Raw genomic sequence first — 19,230 nt, 5'->3', positions numbered from 1 at the left:
GGTGTGTTAAATAAAAAAAGCTTAAATACCACCATTACACTCAAAGTACTCCGGAGCTACGGGATTCAGTGGAGTTTAAACGGTAGCGTTTTAGGTCATTGCGTTTAAAAAAAAAATCCGTTAAATCCAGGAGTTGCGATTTCTGCCTTCCCAGTGCTTTAAACCGCTTCTTCCTTCGGGGCTTTGTGTGTGTTTTAAACAATTGTTTTAAAGAACTTTTATATTGTCGACCCCTCATCGGTAGTAGAAAAGTTCTGCAGCGCCAGCCTGACAGCTTGAAGCAAAACATTGGCAGGATTCGGCCTGGATTTAAACAAAGAACCGGTCTCTCCGACTCGGATCTGGAGCAAGAGCTGCGGAGCAGCCCTGCCCGCGGCGAGGACGGCGGAACCGCGAAGTCCTTACATCCCTGGAGTTGTTACCTGGGTCCACCAGAGCACTGGAGCCGGGAGCGCCGGAAAAAGCGGCCGGACTGGGGCCTGGGTTCGTGCCCCGCGCGCACCGGCGGCCTGGTGCTGGCTTCTCGGCACTGCCAGCTCTACACCGAGCCTGGGGGGCCCTGCCATCGCCCTTCCCCGCCCCCACTGCCGGGCCTGGGCGCGGCGGCAGCGGCGCTGATCCTACGGATCCTCCCGGCTGGGGCACGTGGGAAGAGGACAAAGCTTTGTGGAGACAATTGACCAGGGCCTCGCGGGCGTGGAGACACAGGACATGGGCTTGCACGCGGCCCCCACGACGTCCTTCCTAAGCGAGAGTCGAGGGGTGGTAGCCAAGACTGAGGATCCTGAGTGTCTGCTTTGGCAGCAACTTGGGTGACTCGGTTCCAGAGGTCAAAGAAAGAATGGATTGTGAACAGAATGGAAGTGAAAAGCGCTCGCCTAAGGGGAGCAGCGCGCGGGGAATGCGCGGCCCTTTCTACCCCGGCTCCTCCTCCCCTTCTCAGCGAGTCCAGGAGCGGCAAGATGTACTTGACGCTGATCTCGACTGCCAAAGGAAGGCAACGCGAACTCGGCGACCCTCAAGTTCTCAGGGCGCCCTTCCTTTGTTTAGCAACGTTTAGAGAAAGGAAATTGTAAGAGAGGAGAGATTTTGAGTTTCTCAGGAAAGGACAAACTCCTTCTCACCCGGCCTCAGAAATAGCGAATCTCGCCCTCCCGCCAGCCCCAACCCACGCTATCGTGAAGATTCTCTTGGGGTGGGGGAAGGTCATTGATTTGAGGCCCTCTAAAACGAGGGCCCCGCAAATGATGCCTTCTTTCCGCCTCGAATTTGGAAAGCTCAGATTGCTTAGCTGGAAACTGTGCACGCCTCCCACGCACACACCAATTCCCGTCACGGGTAAGCAGCGGGCCATTCCATGCCTCCGCGGGCCAAGGTCACCAAATGACCCGATCCCACCCCCCTCAGCCTTCAATCCTGCCTGCTCTAGCTGCTCTCCCTCGCCCCCTTCCAAGAAGTTTCCGTTCGTTTTAGTTTTTTCCCCAGCCTGAGGTCCTCGGGGATAGACTCCAGCATGGATTTTAATTGCCTCAATCAGCAGTCTCTCCCCAGCCGTCAGTCTGAACCTGGACAGTGGGTCCGGCGACCGCGCTCCGAAGCGCAGGAATGGTGCGCCCCCGGGGACCGCGCGGCTCAGTAGGCAGGCATTAGGCTCTACTAAGGAGCCGAAATGAGCCCATCAGTGAGTAGGTGCCCTTCCCCCATCGTCCCCTCCCCAAGCTCCAGAACCGATCCTGATTCCTGCCCAGCTGCCCGGGCTCTCGAGGTCACAGCGACCTCAGCACCCGAATGGGAACCGCGTCTCCTTCCTCGCAGCCGGGGCCAGATCTCAAACAATATGCCAATCGATGCGTATATAAGACACTCGCCTCGGCCACCCTTCCCGCCTCGCCAAGGTCTCTCGGGTCTACCCTTGGCTGAGGCCAGCTCGCGGTGAGCCGCGTTAGCACTCTGGACAGCGCATCCCCGCCGGCGGGGGCCGCCGGCAACCTCACGCCTCCGGCTCTCCCGGGGCTCGGCGGCACGCCTCCCACCCACACACTCTGACTCCAGTTCGTGCGCACTACCTACTTCGCACCCTCACGATTCAACACCCTCCCTGTCCCGTTTTTTTCCTCCACCGCCCCCTCATCCATCCCTATCGGGCTCCTTCTCCTTCAAAATCACTCGGGCGATCCGTGCTTTCTCATCTGCCGGCTGTGAAGACCCTTCGGTCCTCTTCCCTGTTTAACCTCCACCGCTTTCAGAGCGTTGCCGCGTCTCCAAGCCCTAACCCCAACACACGCGCGCACGCACTCAGAGACACGCACGTTCCCTGTCCCTGTGTGACACCCACTCTGCCGCGCGGCCCCGCAGGTCCCCGTGCGGTGCCCTCCTCCCGCCACACACGCACACACGCGCGCGCGCGCGCAGGGCCGAGCCGAGGGCAGCTCGCCGACAGCTCGCACTCGGAGGCTGCCTGCTCCAGTCTCGTAGCGCAGATGGCATCTCCCGGCTCCGGCTTTTGGTCCTTTGGGTCTGAAGATGGCTCCGGGGATCCCGAGAACCCTGGCACAGGTAGGAGAACCGGGACCTGCAGCAGGCAAGCTTTGCGGATGGACTGGAGTTTGCTGGGCTGGGGGAAGACGAAAGAGGTTTTCCCACCTGCAGCAGTAAACTTAAGACGCTTCGCCCTGGTCTTGGGGTAGGTCCCTGCTGGTCCAAAACACCAAACCCCATGCAGGTCCTTATTCCCGGGGAAGAAGCCCAAAGAAATATCGGGCCCTTTTCGCCAGAGTCTGGGAGAGCCCCCCGAACACGGAGGCGTCTCTTCGACACCGAATTCCACGGGCCTGGGGCACTGCCACCATCTTGGTGTCTGGACCCTGGAGAGAAATGGAGTATTGGTGGGGAAAGGAAAAATGGGAAAGAGGAGAGAATTCTTGGTCTGGAAGGAGAGCCTGCGAGGAAATGGATAGCCTCAGTGTCTAGGAAAACTCGCCCGAGCGAGGCAGGAAGGGGAGTTTGCCTGACTGATTGGCACCTGGAAGGCAAGTGCAAAGGGCGGCGATGTGGGCTTCTCCTTGGGAAACAAATTAGCGAACCGAGGGCCGGGCCGGGCCGGCAGGCTCCCGCGCACCTCCCGTACCTGCCCGTTCTACCGAGCCCCAGGCGGCCCCTCGTGGACCCCGGATTTATTGACGTTGTTCACATAGAACGAAATTTCACACGTCCGTCTGCTCTTCTCTTTCTGCCTCGCTGTCCTCCTGCCTGTCTTTCCGTGCAGCGAGAGCCTGGTGTCAGGTGGCCCAGAAGTTCACCGGCGGCATCGGAAACAAGCTATGCGGTGAGTGCCAGTGCCCGGGGGAGGGGAGCAGACTTGGCCAGGCGCCTCTGGGCCCGCGAGGGCAGAGCCGCCGTCTCACCTCCGCATCCCCATCAGCGGAGTCGCAGATTTTTGGCAAAGGATGGGCGCGAGCGAGGGAGCCGGGCCCCGCGGGTGGCTGACCGGCGCGCTCTGTGTCTTTCCCAGCCCTGCTCTACGGAGACGCCGAGAAGGCGGCGGAGAGCGGCGGGAGCGAGCCCCCGCGGGCCACCTCCCGGAAGGCCGCCTGCTCCTGCAACCAGAAGCCCTGCAGCTGCTCCAAAGCCGATGTCAACTATGCGTTTCTACACGCAACAGGTAAAGGCGCGTGGCGGGGCCCCCTGGAGCCACTGCCGCTCGCTCTGCCCCGCCCACCGCACTCAGGAGGGACCCGGCGCCGGGAGCCTAACCCGAGACATCCAGTTGGAGGGCGGAGGCGGACCTTATGAGAATCTTCAACTGAAATACGGAAACGCTAGGCTCGCCTCCTCGGTCCGAACCCGGATCCCAGCCTCAGCGTGGCGCTTGGTGCCCGCCTTCCGAGGGGTCTTTGCGGCCGCCGCGCTCTTTCCCCAGCGCCTCCCTCCGCAGAGCGTCGGGTCCGCGGGTGGCCGAGGCGCCCGCGCGCGCCGGAACTCGAGGTCGGCTTCTTGGTGCCGCCGAGGCCTCAGGTGGAACTCGGTTTCCAGCTCAGAATTGCTGAGACCTTCTAGGTCTTTAGATCACAAGAGTAATTTGTAGCTCCGATTTCACAGGAGAACGATTCTATTCACGAGAGACCTGCGCGCGATTTTACTCCCTTGCGCTTACACACCCAGTCACCCAAACACGCGCGCGCGCACACGCACACGCACACACACGCTGACTTTGGAAACAGCGAGCCTTCGTAACAGGCCAGATATCCTAACAGGGCATGTTCCACTTCTCCTGGTTGGCCCAAAGGCATTCCCCAAACATTTCTGACATGAAGTGTTTCCATAATCATCTAAGATGATTTACTGAGAAGTAACATTTAGGACGAATCCTGTGAAATAGATAAATGCAAGCACACTCTCTTTAAAAAAGAAAGCAAACAATAAGTGATGAATTGAAATGCAAGAATTAATTTGGGGTGGGAGGGGAAATGTAATTTCTCTCGTTCCTTCGTCTTTGAAAAATACCTCCCCTTTAAGGAAAATGCTCTGCGTTTCCAAAAGCTTTTTTAAAAAAAGAAAGAAACCTCTCAGTTCAAAGAGAAATTGTCGGGTCAAGATCTTACCTGGATATTTTCATAGTAAAATTAAAATGTGGCATTTTGATTCCATTCTTTAGACTTGCTGCCAGCTTGTGACGGAGAAAGACCCACTTTGGCGTTTCTGCAAGATGTTATGGACATTTTGCTTCAGTACGTGGTGAAAAGTTTCGATAGATCAACCAAAGTGATTGACTTCCATTACCCTAATGAGCTCCTTCAAGAGTATAATTGGGAATTGGCAGACCAACCACAAAATCTGGAGGAAATTTTGATGCATTGCCAAACAACTTTAAAATATGCAATTAAAACAGGTATTGTCCAATCAGAATAAAGCTTTTTCCTTTTTACAATTTTTTTCTATAAAAATATTTTTGTTTTATGGAGTTACTAATATTTTCCAAATAAGAAAGTTATTTTTGTCACTTTTTAAAAAATAGTCCTTGTTAGAATTATTAAAATCAAAAGCATCCTTTACTAATGTGTTAACGCTTCTGAGATTGATAATATCAGAAACATTATCTAAGTATAAATGGTCAGATTTTGCCTTGCACGGATTTGGCGATGGAGATTAACCCCTGATCTAGAAGCAACCATTTGTCAGCAGAGGCCAGTTAAGGGACCCAAAATGGAGCAAGGAAGGAAGTAAGTAAATCAAATCTCAAAAGATGTGATCTAAACAAAAGCCCAAATACCAATGTAGTGCTGGTAATGTCCTTGAGATAGAAATGGCCAGAAATTGGACAAACTATCCTATGTAATCACTGAACCAGACGAGTAATATTTTAACATTGTCTCAAATGGCCAAGACTCCAGATTTGAACTCTGGGTTTTCTCTATTTTTAAAGAAACACACACACAAAAAAAAACACAATACAAACTAGCCGTGTTACACAAGGATGTGTGTGCTTCATAGTCACTCTGTATATAAGATAAAGAAAAGGGGGAGAGGGGAATCAGATATCCTTAGGGGCAAATTTTTAAAAATCTGACTATTGCTTTTTCACAGTATTCTTCGTACTTTGTCCATTTTATAGCCCCAGGTGTAACATTTATTTGGGTACATTCTAAGCTTTCATTTTATTTGCACAAAGTCAGCTATTCATCTCCTCAGGTCATGATTACCCCATTACTTCCTTTTTTACATTGTCTCTAATCATCCTGCTACATGGTGGCACTACACTTCATTAAAGCAATAAAAATAAGTATGAATGAATGTCTGGGAGAGACCTTGTGGATCCAAATTGATTTGTAGCCTTTAAAACATTTGCAAGCAAATAAAAATACAAAATACTACATGTACATTACTTACCATAAAAACTTGATCTTTTCATAATGCAAATTTTTGGTTGATGAATTATCAGTATCATTCTAATCAACAAAAAGCATTTTAAGAATGTTTGCTCTGTGATTTTTAGCTCTTTTTTTGTTTTTTGTTTTTTGCACATTCTTTATACCAATAGAGAGGAAAGGTATGCAGAGAAGCAGCCTTAGGAAATTGATTTACTGTGCTATTATCTCACGTTTGTGAGAGTATAGGCTTAAAGGTAGACTCATAGGGAAAGGAATTCAACTAAGCTATTTCCATCAAACTCAGTCTGTGGAGTATGATTTTTGAAGAATTATTAGATATCATTCTCATTTATGTTCCTGAGGAACCACATGATGTATCTACTAAGCATTAACGATGTTTTTCTGCCCGGCTTTTCATCTATCTGTAGATGCAAGCAGAACAATACTTTTTATTCAGTTTTTTTGATCCATTCCCTTAACCCAATACTTAAATATGTTAATAGTAAATTGCTACCTGCTATTTTTATTGCTACCAAACCAAAAAGAATCTATAAAAATGTTTCATAGCTTCAGCCTTAGAAGCTGGGGCTGTCTGAAATGCAATTTAAAGAGTTAAGATCATGGGAATTGCAAGTTAATGAAAGTAATGGTTCTGTCTATCAATGCCCATTTCGTGTCAGGAACAGAGGGGCCAATTCAGTACTTAGATTTTGCCATAATGCTTGTGAAACTGTTAGTTCAGTGTAGCTCTAATGCATTACATTTAAAGTTCAGAAAAAAATATGACCGATTAAGTTGGATTTCTAAGCAAGGCATATCAATATTAATTCAATATCAATATTATTCATAACATAATCAGTCTTCTGGTCTTCCCTCCACCCCCACAAAGAATTAACAGCACACACCTCTTTTTGACTGGCACGTTTATAGATTTTTGTGCTATAACTTGTATTTGACAACTAGTACTGTTAGGGTCTGTGAAGTAGTTACCATCCCTCCTATCATTAGGCATCTTAATGCTTCTTGGGAGATTCTTTAATAAAATGCATATTATCATTTGCTTTCTACTGAGATGCCTTAACCTAATTTCCACTTGGGCTCCAAGCTTGGAGAGGAGTGAGGGGCAGTGGGGGAATACTTTAAAATGAAGTCTTCGTGTATTGTTAAATTTCTTTTAGAAATGCTGGAAGGGAAAACTGCAGGGAACGATAGAATTCTGGAATAATTAGCGTTTGCGGGGGTGGAGGCGGGGAGGGGCGTCGTTAGATTTGGTGGTGGTGGTGGTTGGGGTGTAGAGGGATTGATGTTGCCTTGAGTTTTTTAACGGAACCATCAGACAAAGGAATAAATGAGGCGGTCCTTGCGTGTGTGTGGCCGGTACAAAGACAGCAGTTTGGGCCGACTGTTCGGGCCCTCAATTGATTGCGGACACCAGGCTCTGAGCTGCCTGGGGCTGATGGCAGGGGCTGCGCATCCTTCCTGGCTCCCTGGCCCATGGGGAGCGTCCCAGAGGCGAGAGCACCTTAATCTCACCTTTCAAACTCGCTGTCTCCCTGGCTGCGCAGGCAGCGCGTGACCGCCGGATTCCCCCGTCCCCCCGAGGGATGCTCACTGCTCACGCTCGCAGCACAGGGCCCGGTGTGGGCGGCAGCGGCAGCAGCTGGAAGTCCGGGCTGCTGGGCCAGCTGGCAGGCTCCAGTGCAGGTCTCTCACACCCTTTCTCTCAAAGAGCCCTGCCTGGATTCCCCAGCAGCCTGTGGGAATCAAGGGGAGAGAGCAAATATAATATTTCTACCAAAATCAAGAGGAAACGTTGGTCTGACTTGTCAAACTCTCTCCCTCCATATTTTCACATCATTATTAGCGTACAAAAGTTTTGAGGCAGGAAAGAGTCAAGTGAAAGGCAAACCAAGGTCAAAAAAATATATTGAAGAAGGGAGCCAAGCAATTAAAGCATCAAACTTGTTTCCACGGTTTCCCATAGGTAGTCTTTGGGGTGGATTTGGCCGTCCGATATCCTGGACGCAGCACACGCTGTGGGATCCCTCTCAATTTTTGTGCAGAGCTTTTTATGCCAAAGTTTCCATAGAGTTGAATAGTGTGTGATAATAGACGCCAGATTCATCCAGAAAATGCAGATGAATGGAGAGAGTAGATTAATGGATAGATTGGCTAATCCTTATTAATTTCCTCGCTGTAAAGAAATGACTTAAGGAAAGAAATGAAGGGGCATCAGGAGGGAGAAGACAGCTATAATTTCAGCTGTGAGCTCTAATGAAATGGGGAGTCAATGAGGCAGAGAGGAGTGGAGGGTTGTTCCAGGTGGTGGCAGCAGCAGCAGCAGCAGCAAAGAAGGCTGTTCCACTTTCTGTGGATGCGTAAACTGATGGGGTCAGCATCAGCCAGCCTGGAAAAGAGCAGAGATAGAAGGCCATAGGCGGCAAAACAGTGCCGGAGAATGAGCGAGAGCTGCACAAATCCCAATCCCTTTAAAGCAGGCTCTTTCCCAGCTCTTATCTTTTCTCAGTGTCTAATTGTCTAGCCACATGCCTGAGGCAGATAAGAGAGCACTCCATCCTGGAGATAAGCCTTGTGTTGACTTTTGTCCCTGCTCTCCCCATTGCCTCCCTTTATCTTGTGTGACCCTGCTGGCATGAGAGACTATCACATCCCCCAGGTTTCAGACAGGTGTCCAGTAAGTGGTGGATGCCTTTTTATCAGATGCTATTTCCATAATTGTTCATCTTCCAAAATTTTTGCTGCTAAGCCAATCATGGATTTATAGATAGGCTTTTATGGGGCAAGACAAGGAAACGGAATTCTAATGAGATATTTATCATCACATTTTAAATAATAGCCTCAGGAGTATTGGGATGTCAGCCCCTTTAGAGAGTTTGAGAGAAATCCAGAAGTTAATTCGATAAGCCTTGTTAGTGGACTGATCAGTCCATTGACTATATCTTCATGTATCTTGTTGACAAGACAGTGACGTTGACTGCATTCAGCTTTATTTTAAATCATGACTATGAAGGAGTTCTGCTGTTTATAATCAAATATTTGGACAGAAAAGAATTGACAAGAATTAGATTTGTCCATGCCATCTTTAGACAATCATCACCTTTTGAATCCAGGGCAAACCACTCAGCAGAGTGTCCTATTTTCTCATTTGTGCCTTGTCTTTTGTAATCATCTGCTATTTGTCACTGATATTATTATGAATGTTGGCATGCCTAGCAGATGTCATGGTATGACTGAGTCCCAGAAAAACTTCAACAAAAAGGAAGCATGAGTGTAAACAAGAAGTAGCCTGGCTTTGAATAGCTTTGGATTACACTAGCATTTGAGTTTGTAAATATGTTATATTGCAATATATTGAGTTTGCAATATATTGAAAGAAGCGGTAGGAAATAAACTAGCATCCACATTGCAAACCACATTTTTATAGGGTATGTTTAAAGGAAGATTTTTAGAATGTGTTTTAAGAAATACCAAATCCCAAAATAGTTTGTCTTGTTAGAGGAAATACTCCTTTGGGTGTGTGTGTGTGTGTGTGTGTGTGTGCATCCTGGGTTTTTGAATATGGATTTCCTGTCACTGAAGGATCTTTCAAGGTTCTTTAGCTAGAGAAGATGTGTTCAAGAGGCATTTATTTTCACTGGATGCAGTCCTGATTCTGGTGTTCCATTGTATTCAGGGCATCCTAGATATTTCAATCAACTTTCCACTGGACTGGATATGGTTGGATTAGCAGCAGACTGGCTGACATCAACAGCAAACACCAACATGTGAGTAGCTAAATATGGTTTTGTGTAATCCAGGATAATTATTAGTAACATTCCATAGTCTTTACCTCTTACGTGAAAATCTCTTTTATTAAGTAGTCCCCGAAATAGTGATATGAACTTCAGAAGTATGTGAGTGTTGTTCTACCTTACTAGAAAATAGTACTGGTGTATTTGTAATGCAATAAAAGCTATGCAAAAAATTTTAAACACAGAAGCGACTTTCTTTTTTTTGCATTTTGGATTTATAATTATGTATTCTGTGAATGAGAAATGAGACCAGATGTTGTCTTTTAAATAACGTTAATCTGCAATGTTCTTTCTTAATTCAATATGTTAAATGATCCTTATGCATTAAGCCAATAATTGAAGCTCTTGACTTTCGGGATATAGAAAAATGAGCAAACCCTTTAGAAGACATAATTTTCTCTGTGCCGAATGCTATTGTAACGTTTGTGAATGTAGGCTTTGAAAAAGGAAATAGTTCTGTAGATATTGAAATGGTGAATTATTTCTTTTGGTTACATACGTAAAATGTGGCCATTACTACATTTCAGGTTCACCTATGAAATTGCTCCAGTATTCGTGCTTTTGGAATATGTCACATTAAAGAAAATGAGAGAAATCATTGGCTGGCCAGGAGGCTCTGGCGATGGAATATTTTCTCCTGGTATATGATATTTCCACTTCTCTCTGTGTTTTTTTCTTTTGACATGCAATGCCTCATTGTGAACACAGGAACGATTGAATATCTACTCTATATTTCTGCTTAGGTTAAATAGGCTGTATGTTGATCAAGAGAATGAGTGGGATTAAGTACACAAGACCATTGAACACAGCTCCAAGCCAACTACCCCATGCTTGAATATTAATTGTTTGTGTTCAAAAAGAGCGTAAACAGAGATGATATTTACCCAGTACTTCTACTGTGATCCTACACAGAAGATGCATGGATCTTGTGGAACAAAGGAATAAAGATTCCTAATAAGAGAATTCACTCTCTGATGCTCTTCCCAGGATTACTGACAGGAGAGGCGTAGCCTCATTTAATAAGGTGTTCTCTGTTTGAGGGTGTGTAATGAGGCGGATCCACTTAATAGAGCCTAGGTACCCTATTCCTTTCATGTAACAGGCAGAAAAGCTGATTTACACTAATTTCAAAGTGGGCAGAGAGTGCTTCCAGAGACAATTTCTTAGAGCTAAAAAAGAAGGTGATGATTTCTTCAAGAGGTTTCTCATTCCTTTTCTTCTTTATCATGACATTCAATCTTTTCCATCCTGTCATTGCATTCTAAGCTCCATTATTTACACCTCTTCCAGCTGAGAGAATCAACCTGAAACGAGAAGGCCTGCCCTTGGCTCCTGGGTCTGTGTGTGACCTTGGTTTGATGCAGAAAAGAAACAGAAGTTAGGAAGGCAGTGGGAAGAGAGAGTCACTGACCCGTGCAAAAGAAACCTGGTGTGCAGACTGTCACCAAATCAGTGGCAGGAGGGGGTGGGTACTTCCCTAGGGAGAGGTACTCTGAGATGGCCCTGCTGGGGAGGCCAGAGCCACACCTGCCATTGTGTCAGGCATAGCAAAGGCCAGGTCGTGACTCTCTTCAGCAAATCTGATAGGCGAGGGGATGAGGAGAGAGAGAGAAAATAAAGGAAAGGCAAAAAGATGAAATGATAAATGAGCAACAGTGGCCTGAAGGCCAGTGCTTAAAGTAAGTAGCTTTACCTCCCAGATCAGATCTGCTATTTTATTTTATGTTTTTAAAGGTACAGCACATTTTCTCAGGTGCTGAAGGTAAATGTGTTAGTTAAATGGCAAGGAAAATTAACCTTTTTTTTTTTAAGTCACTGAACACCAGCTGTGATGAATTTTAAGCTAGCCTTTATTTTGTAGGGAATTCAGGGCTTAGTTTTCCCTTGGAAAACCATCCCCTGTTGAGGGAACTTTGTCATCATTGTCTAGAACTGATGATATTTTAAGATATTTTTCATGAGGAATTAGGTAGTGTTCAGAGATCAACATCATTTCTACCTTTATTCTTCCTGCTCTTATAAGGTTGGTTGTGTGATTGAGCTGTCCCTGAGGGAACAAAGAGCATCCTGGGCTCTCTTTTAATGGTCCCAGGAGTGGGGAAAGAATAGCTTCTCCTGTTGACCCTGAAAAGTTGCCTAAGGGCGCTTAAGCCAGGCCTAATTTACCTGGCTCATCTTGGAACCCACCTGCCCCAGAAAATATACACCCAGAGAAAGAATCCTCTTGGCAGTTCTGCTAAGTCAGGCACGGACTTAGGGCCTGCCCTGCCACCCTCATCAATGATGGAGAATGATCAAGTAGAGGAGACTTAAGCTTGATCACCCACATGCTCTCACGCCAAGATAGAAGCCTTGGATGTCATGCTACAGTGTAATGTAGACATTGTAAAGTGAGGAGAGGACAGAAGACAAGGCCATTGGCAACCTGTTTCTGCTCCACTTTCTACAAGGCGTTACAGAAGGGAGATGGATTATAACATCTTTTTTAGCTAATGGATGGCTTTCTAGGTAGCGTCTAACCTTATTCCTAGTTTAGAGGATCTCACAATTTAATGACTGGGGATAGGAAATTCACACATCTTATGTGCCTGAGATCTGAAAGTCCCGCTGCCTAGGACTAAACATGAAGAGTTAGGTCTGTGACTTGAATATATAGCTCAGCTCAGGTTGCCATACACCTCCATCCATAACATCCAGAGGCTTCAAGCTTCGTGGAAAGTCCTTTGGGACTTCTAGAAGAAATCTGCTTGTGCTATGTCACCCACACCTGACAGCCAGAAAGAACTGGAGCACTCTTCACTGCTCAGCAAGTCACAAAGGATTGAGGGGAAAAAAAGGGAAAGCTTGCTTAGTCACAAATCTTTTCCTATCTAACAGGATTTTCAGAATGTCTCAGGTCTTGCTTGCATATCCTTTGCCTGGAAGATTCACGGGAAATAAGAGCAGGCAGGGCTCATGTATCTGTCACATGCCTGTGTTGCACAATGCAGGCTGCTCTGTCCAGAGGCCCAGAAACCTCTTCATCCCTCTCAGGATTGCTGAACCTTTAGACAGAGAATGACTGAGTGGGGAGGCAGAGCTGGAGGCTTCTTGGATAATTGCACTGTGAAACCTGCTCTCTTTGTGTACGTCTTCCCCTCTTTCTTCTGCCCTCCTTTCTCCCCAGCCTCTGTGAGAAGAACACCTAGGGTAGTAGTTCTCAACTGGGGGCAGTTTTGCCTGCCAAGGGACATTTGGCAATGTCTGGAGACATTTTTGGCTGTCACTACTGGGATGGGGGGCGTAGTGCTACTGGCATCTGGTAGGTAGAGGCCAGGGATACTGCTAAACATCCTAGAGTTCACAGGACAGCCCCTCCACGAGGAATTACCCAGCCGGGAATATCATTAAGTGCCAGGACTGAGAGACCATGAGCTAGAGTGGAAGACCCTTTAAAAGCTGGTCCCTCCCAGCAGCATCCTACACAGTCAGCCTCTTAGATAGGGTGCCTACTCAGAGCAGGTCTGACCTGGATTCTGCTTGTCCCAAGTCTCCAGGGTCCAGAAGAGGTAGGAATTGGCCTCGTTCTGACTGATGACGGAGCCAGGATCCGAGTGATGGAGCCAGCCTCTACATCAGGCTGCCTGCTTGCATCAGTGCCCAGGGGTCATGAGGCAAAACTTGTTGCCCTGCGTTGGCTATTCAGCTTGGCTCAGAGAGCCCTTCTGCTCCTCAGCCACCAGAAGGGAAGGGAACACAAAGCACCCACATGTTGGCAGGACCTGGGTGCATCCCCCTTTGGGTGAGAGGGGGAGATAGTACCTTCAATCTGTCTCATGGTCTTACAACTTCCATGCCTGTATATTCATCTGCATTCACAACAATCTGTCTTTTCCCCTGACAGCTAAAATCCTAAACTTTTCAACAATCTTGGAGAAAAGCTCACTTTTTTTGCTTGTCAAATGAGACTATACTTATAAAATACAAATCTTATGGTATGAAATCCTTGACAGTCTTAGGGCAACACAGGAAAAGAAATTCAAGATGAACTTAAAATTCCCTTAGTTGTGTGTTTTCCTGTAATTATGAAATAAAGTTTTGTTAATGAATACAATTATATTTCAACGATGTCTTTGAGAGGGAAGAACTGTTTGGGGGGAATTAACAGATGACTATGATAAGATGGGCTTGGATGTGTATCCTCAGTCTATAAAAATTGTTGAGTTATAGTGCACGTCATGAACAGCAACTGATTTGTCTCAGTCTAAGCGCAAGGCATTGCATGAGCTGAAACAAAAAGAAATGTCTTCTCCATCAGGATATAAGTGGAATTTTCACAGGCTTAATGCAGAATGACCGTACTTGCAAGCTGGGAAGGAAGGCAACAATTTCTTAGTTCTTAAAAGCCTCTTCAAAGGGCTTCCAGCAAGAGCAGCATCAACTGTAGATCCCCTTGGTGACAGACATGGAGTGCGGAGATGAGGTAGCATCTGCCCTGTGTTGGTCCCGATGCTCCTTCTCTGGACCCTCTTAGCTAGTGCCTGAGTCTGAGGATTCAATTCAGAGAATAGTCAATAAGGAGGTTTTCTGTATCCCAGGAGGCCTCTAGGTCGGCAGAAATAAGGAATGTGTCTTGCATGTGAAGTGACATTGATAATGACTAGAAGAGGTAACTGTGTGTTGCTGTGCACTCTAGGTGGCGCCATATCTAACATGTATGCCATGCTGATTGCACGCTTTAAGATGTTCCCGGAAGTCAAGGAGAAAGGAATGGCCGCTGTTCCCAGGCTCATTGCCTTCACGTCTGAGCATGTACGTGTTTCCGTTCTTTCCAAGTTTAAGGGTGTATTCTGTAAAGCCTGAGCTGAAGGAATGGTATGTGGAAGAGCTTTATCCCCAGAGGTTCTCTTTCCAGAAGATGCTTCTTGGGAGAGAATGAGGGTAAAATGAGATGTCCTCCTTTCTTTCTGAAATTCAGGAAAACCCTCAAAGAGAAAGCAGAATGCTTTTACCCCTAGTTCCTACCCTTCGTTTTTCTGTAATAATGTTGCATGTTGGGGGAAGGGAAGGAGGATAGAGGGTGGAGTGATTATGAGCTCATTTGAACCATTGATGCTGTACCTACATTACTCAAAACTCCCAAGTATCCTGTTGATGCAGTCTTTCTGTTTTAAAATTCTGATCGGATATTCTACCTCCATGGTGCTTGAACTATTTAATGTTAACCTTTGGCAGATTTAACCAGAAGTTTTATTGCTGTAGAGAAATGGCCTAGTGGTCTGTCACATCCAATCTCTGGGCCAGATCTGCCTCAGCCAAGCACAGTCTCCTGCCTACTGCCAGGCTGCTGGCCAGGCAGGGCGCCGAGAGCTTGGGTATTCTAGGGCATAGTACTTCGTGTTCCTTCCCTGGCTTTCAAAGAGTTAATGCCATTCTCCCTATGACCACCCAGGCATTGAGACAAAGGCCCATCTTGTTCACATAAATTGAGCTAAACAGCTTCAGCCTGCTAGGCTTTCTAGCTTTCTCTCACATGCCGGGGTAAAGCAGCACACAAGCTCAAAGCCCACTGCAGCTGTTTGAGCAACATCTTGGTTCCAAACTCTCCTGCCACACAGGCCCTGCAATGGACCAGAGACCTGTTCTTGAAAGGCGTATGTAAGCATGACCTGGCGTGTAATTCCTAAGATGGTTCCTTCATGTTCTCTCCGTCAGAGTAGCTGAGGGTCTGGAGGACAGTTGCCTCAAAGAAGATCAAGAAGCTCTCTGATGGTGGGGGAAGTAGAGATGGGGAGGAGAAAGAGGGGTCTATAGGGAGACTAGAGACAAGGGGACATCAGGGGAAGTGGGGAGTCATAGTGGACCTCAGATCGACTACAGAACTTTTCTTTTTCCTGTTTCAACTGATTGTGTGTGTGTGGAGCTTCATAACAGGGAAACAAAAAGAGCAAGTACAGATTGGAAGCCAGTGAATACAATTCACAACCATAGCAGTAGCCATTGGAATTAAAGGAAACTAATGATTTATGTTAAGAAACTGTCTTTAAACATCTTGGTTTTAGTCATGTTTGAGCATTTTATTTTTTTAATGCCCTTCCTCAATTTATAGGGGTAAAATTTAGCAGAGAAGACTGCAGCCTGAAACCACCTGATGTTTTATTTTCCTATTGTGGCTGGAACAAATCACCACAAACAGTGGCTTAAAACAACATGAATTCATTATCTTCTAGTCCTGGAGGTCAGAAATCTGCAATGGGTCAGGCAGGGCTGCATTCCTACTGAAGATTGTAGGAGAGGTCCTTTCCCTTGCCTCTTTCAGCTTCTAGAGGCTGCCTGCCTTCCTTGGTTCCTGGACACTTCCTCCATCTTCAAAACCAACAGTGTAGCATCTCAACTCTCTCTCTCCCTCTCTGTCTGACCTCTACTTCTGTCAACACATCTCCTTCTCTGGCTCTCACTCTCTCATCTCCCTCTTTCCCTTATAAGGACCCTTGTGATTGCATTGGATCCACCCAGATAACCCAGGACAATCTCCCATCCCAAGATCCTTAATTTAATCACATCTGCAAAGTCCCTCTTGCCATGTCAGGTAACATATTCATAGGTTTTGGGGATTAGGATGTGGACCTCTTTGTGGGGGAGGGCATTGTTCAGTGAACCAAGCCTGACACCCCACCAGGAGATAACTTTCCTTTCTCAGCTTCTCCAAGGGTAGAAAAACATGATGTAATGTTTTCCAGTTACCATTCTCTGAAGTGGATTTGGATCCTTAAATAATTAAATGTTACTGTAGTTTCAGTCTCGAAAAACCCAGATGATCTGATATTGGGAATCCTTTTCTTTTGGCTTCCATGCTGTTTCCACACCTGAAATGGGGTTGGCTTACCAGCAAGCTGCCCTGTGCTCTCTGGTTTCTGCGTGAGCTTCTGTGGGCTCAAGCTTGATGTAAAATGACTTAATGTTACTCAGAAAGCCCAGGTCATGTGGTCTGAGAATAATTTTGCTATGCCCTCTTTTCTTGATATTGTAAACTTGGAGTCTGTTTCTTTGTTTCTAAGAGAAAGAAAGGTGATTCACATACACAACTGTTTGATTCTCCCTCCTCCTTCTGGTATCTCTATCTGTGCACATAATTATGAAAGAACATTTGAATTATAAACTTTTCCTAAAATACCAAGGGTTCTAACTCTAGGCTTATTTTTGACGGATGAGCTATTTTTCTAGTGTATGATACCTTATATCTAGTTACTATTTGACTGTTTCACCACGTTTCCAATACACATAGCTCATTTGATTCTCATGACCACCTTGTGGGACAGGCAGAACAGGGATCGTTATCAGCATTTTAAAAATGAAGAGGCTGCAATTAGCTAGGTAGTTCGAGCCAGGAGAAATGAGTTTCCTGACTCCCAGACCAGCGAGGTCCTTGCCTTGACTACCAATGCAGAAACCAGATTAAAAGATTCTGCGGCGAAGTTTTGTACACCACAGCTCATCAATTAATTTCACGTTTTATACCTTCCCGAATCAAATTTCCATCAAGAGCTTTTTTTGTAACGCGAAGGTGATGCTAAACTGTTCCTCCCCCGCCCCACCAAAAGTGCCCTCCTTGTTATCTGGTAGGGCGGGGCTGGAGGGGGCTTTCAGAGCCCATTTAAAGCACCCTGATGTCTCCTTGGACACTGATCCAAACTATTCTGGACAAATGAGTCCTTAAAAGTGGGTCTTGCCTTTGAAGCTCCAGGTTAAGAGCTAACACAACCCCCGTGTCTAGTTCCTGCTGGGCTCCAGACCTCCGGCCATTCCATTCATCATTTCGGGTAGCTCCTTCCAGCTTCAGGCCAGACCATCTACTCCCTTCATCTCTTTGGATTTTACAACCACTTTGTCTCCACCAGCCCCAGAAATAGGTCTCTCACAGGCTGAAGAAAGAAAATTCCCAAGTCATATCTCAAATGCCTTCCCTGCAGGCCATCCAGTTTCCATCTTTGCAGGGAGCTTTCTGTCCTGAATCCCTTGACCTGCAGGAAGGGTGGTGGAGGAGCTGCTGTGTGGATCCAGTGGGGAGCGGGGAGGCCAATGGCTGAAGCAGGAGCTGCTTCAGGTACTGTCTGTCTTCATGCTCTTTGAGAGTTTCGAAGGCCCAAGAGTTCTGGAGAATCAAATGAGAACCTTAAGAAACACACCTCCATACCCGGGACACAGGAAACTATGTAAATATTAGATAACTCAAAGAAATAAAAACAACACCTTGTTTTATAGATGAAGAAACCCAGCCCCAGAGATGGGAAAAGCTTTGCCCAAGGTTTCCTGGCCAGTCAATGGCAGAATTAGATCAAGAGCCTCAGTTTCCCAATGTCAACACTGCTCTTTCCACTATTGGGTTGGACGACCTGAACACCACTCTCCAGCTGGCTGCTCTAAATTCACTAGCAGCAACTTTTCTCAAATCCTATTTTCCCCATGTTATTCTAGGGCTAATATGATTTCCTGATCTATTGAACCAGGTCAAGTTACTGTCTTTTCTTCTATTCTGAACACTAAGTTTATAACTTGATGTGTTTAGAGTCATAGAGATGGAAATGGCATTGAGAAATTTTGTTGCTTGCAGCATCCAGCCAGAAACTTCACACATTCAGGAAGGGAAGGGTCGTCCTTTGTTTTCTAAATGACCCTTCACTCTCTCTCTATTGCACCCCTCCAAAGCTACCTATCTCTTTTCTGGCCACCAACACAAACTAGAACTTTCCATAACTGATAAGAAGGACAAGCTATTACATTTTCTGTTTGTTCAAATCAATTGCTTTCTTGAAATTTTGAATAGGACTAAATTAAAATAGTATTGATATGAAGAACATTAGAGAAAGTAAATAAGTCACTAAGTTGAAACAAAAGTTAGCATTTAAACTCTGAGTAGACTTCCAAGATTATTTTCCTCCAAAGTACAGTTACAAAATCTCAGAATTGGAAGGGATCTTAAAGATCATCTAGTTCAATACTCATCCTTTGCTGGAATCTCGTCACCTTCACCAAAATTTCAGTGATAGAAATCTTGGCAAAAATTAATATGATGAGTTTTAGGTTCTTCCTTAAAAGTAGATTTAGAGGGAAGCTAAGATCTCAGCTCAATAATTCACATCTCTAGTTCTGAATTCTTTGAAAGCCCAACCCATGAGCTTAATTCCAAATATCTCAGATTACCTCATGTGGCACAAGCTCTTCCAGAAATAGCTTCAGTGAAGCATTTTCCCTTGTATCTAGGAAAAATGTTCTTCAAAATCATGATAGACACTGGGATCTTTTAGGCAAATCACCATAAATTACTCATTCTGCTCTTCACATGCCAGGCCCAGCTCATGTCCACTCTACTGGAACCCATCACCAATGTTGCACCCAGCCCCTCACGGCCTGAGCCCACTTCTGTGGGGAAATGATTTTCATAATTGCTTTAGAAAGATGGTTTTCACATAACAACACTATTTGAGAGGATTTCAATTCCAAAAATAGATGCCCTTTATGTTAAAAAAAGAAAGAAAGAAAGAAAGAAAGAAAGAAAGAAAGAAAGAAAGAAA

At 46.0% G+C, this 19,230-nt stretch overlaps 1 protein-coding gene across 1 annotated transcript in view; it reads left to right on the top strand.

Annotated features, from left to right (window-relative positions):
- Positions 1-2,480: 2,480 nt before the first annotated feature.
- GAD2 (glutamate decarboxylase 2) overlaps positions 2,481-19,230 on the top strand; it is a 79,964-nt gene continuing 63,214 nt past the window's right edge. The window contains exons 1-7 of the mRNA XM_046679764.1: positions 2,481-2,556; positions 3,266-3,325; positions 3,512-3,661; positions 4,655-4,888; positions 9,562-9,652; positions 10,207-10,319; positions 14,355-14,470. Coding sequence (XP_046535720.1) covers positions 2,481-2,556; positions 3,266-3,325; positions 3,512-3,661; positions 4,655-4,888; positions 9,562-9,652; positions 10,207-10,319; positions 14,355-14,470 — 840 coding nt within the window. The remainder of the gene's footprint in view (positions 2,557-3,265; positions 3,326-3,511; positions 3,662-4,654; positions 4,889-9,561; positions 9,653-10,206; positions 10,320-14,354; positions 14,471-19,230) is intronic.

The sequence above is a fragment of the Equus quagga genome, chromosome 12 (assembly GCF_021613505.1).
Source record: "Equus quagga isolate Etosha38 chromosome 12, UCLA_HA_Equagga_1.0, whole genome shotgun sequence".
NCBI lineage: Eukaryota > Metazoa > Chordata > Mammalia > Perissodactyla > Equidae > Equus > Equus quagga.
The sequence above is the reverse complement of the archived record's forward strand: the minus strand, read 5'-3'. Positions and strand labels throughout refer to the sequence as shown.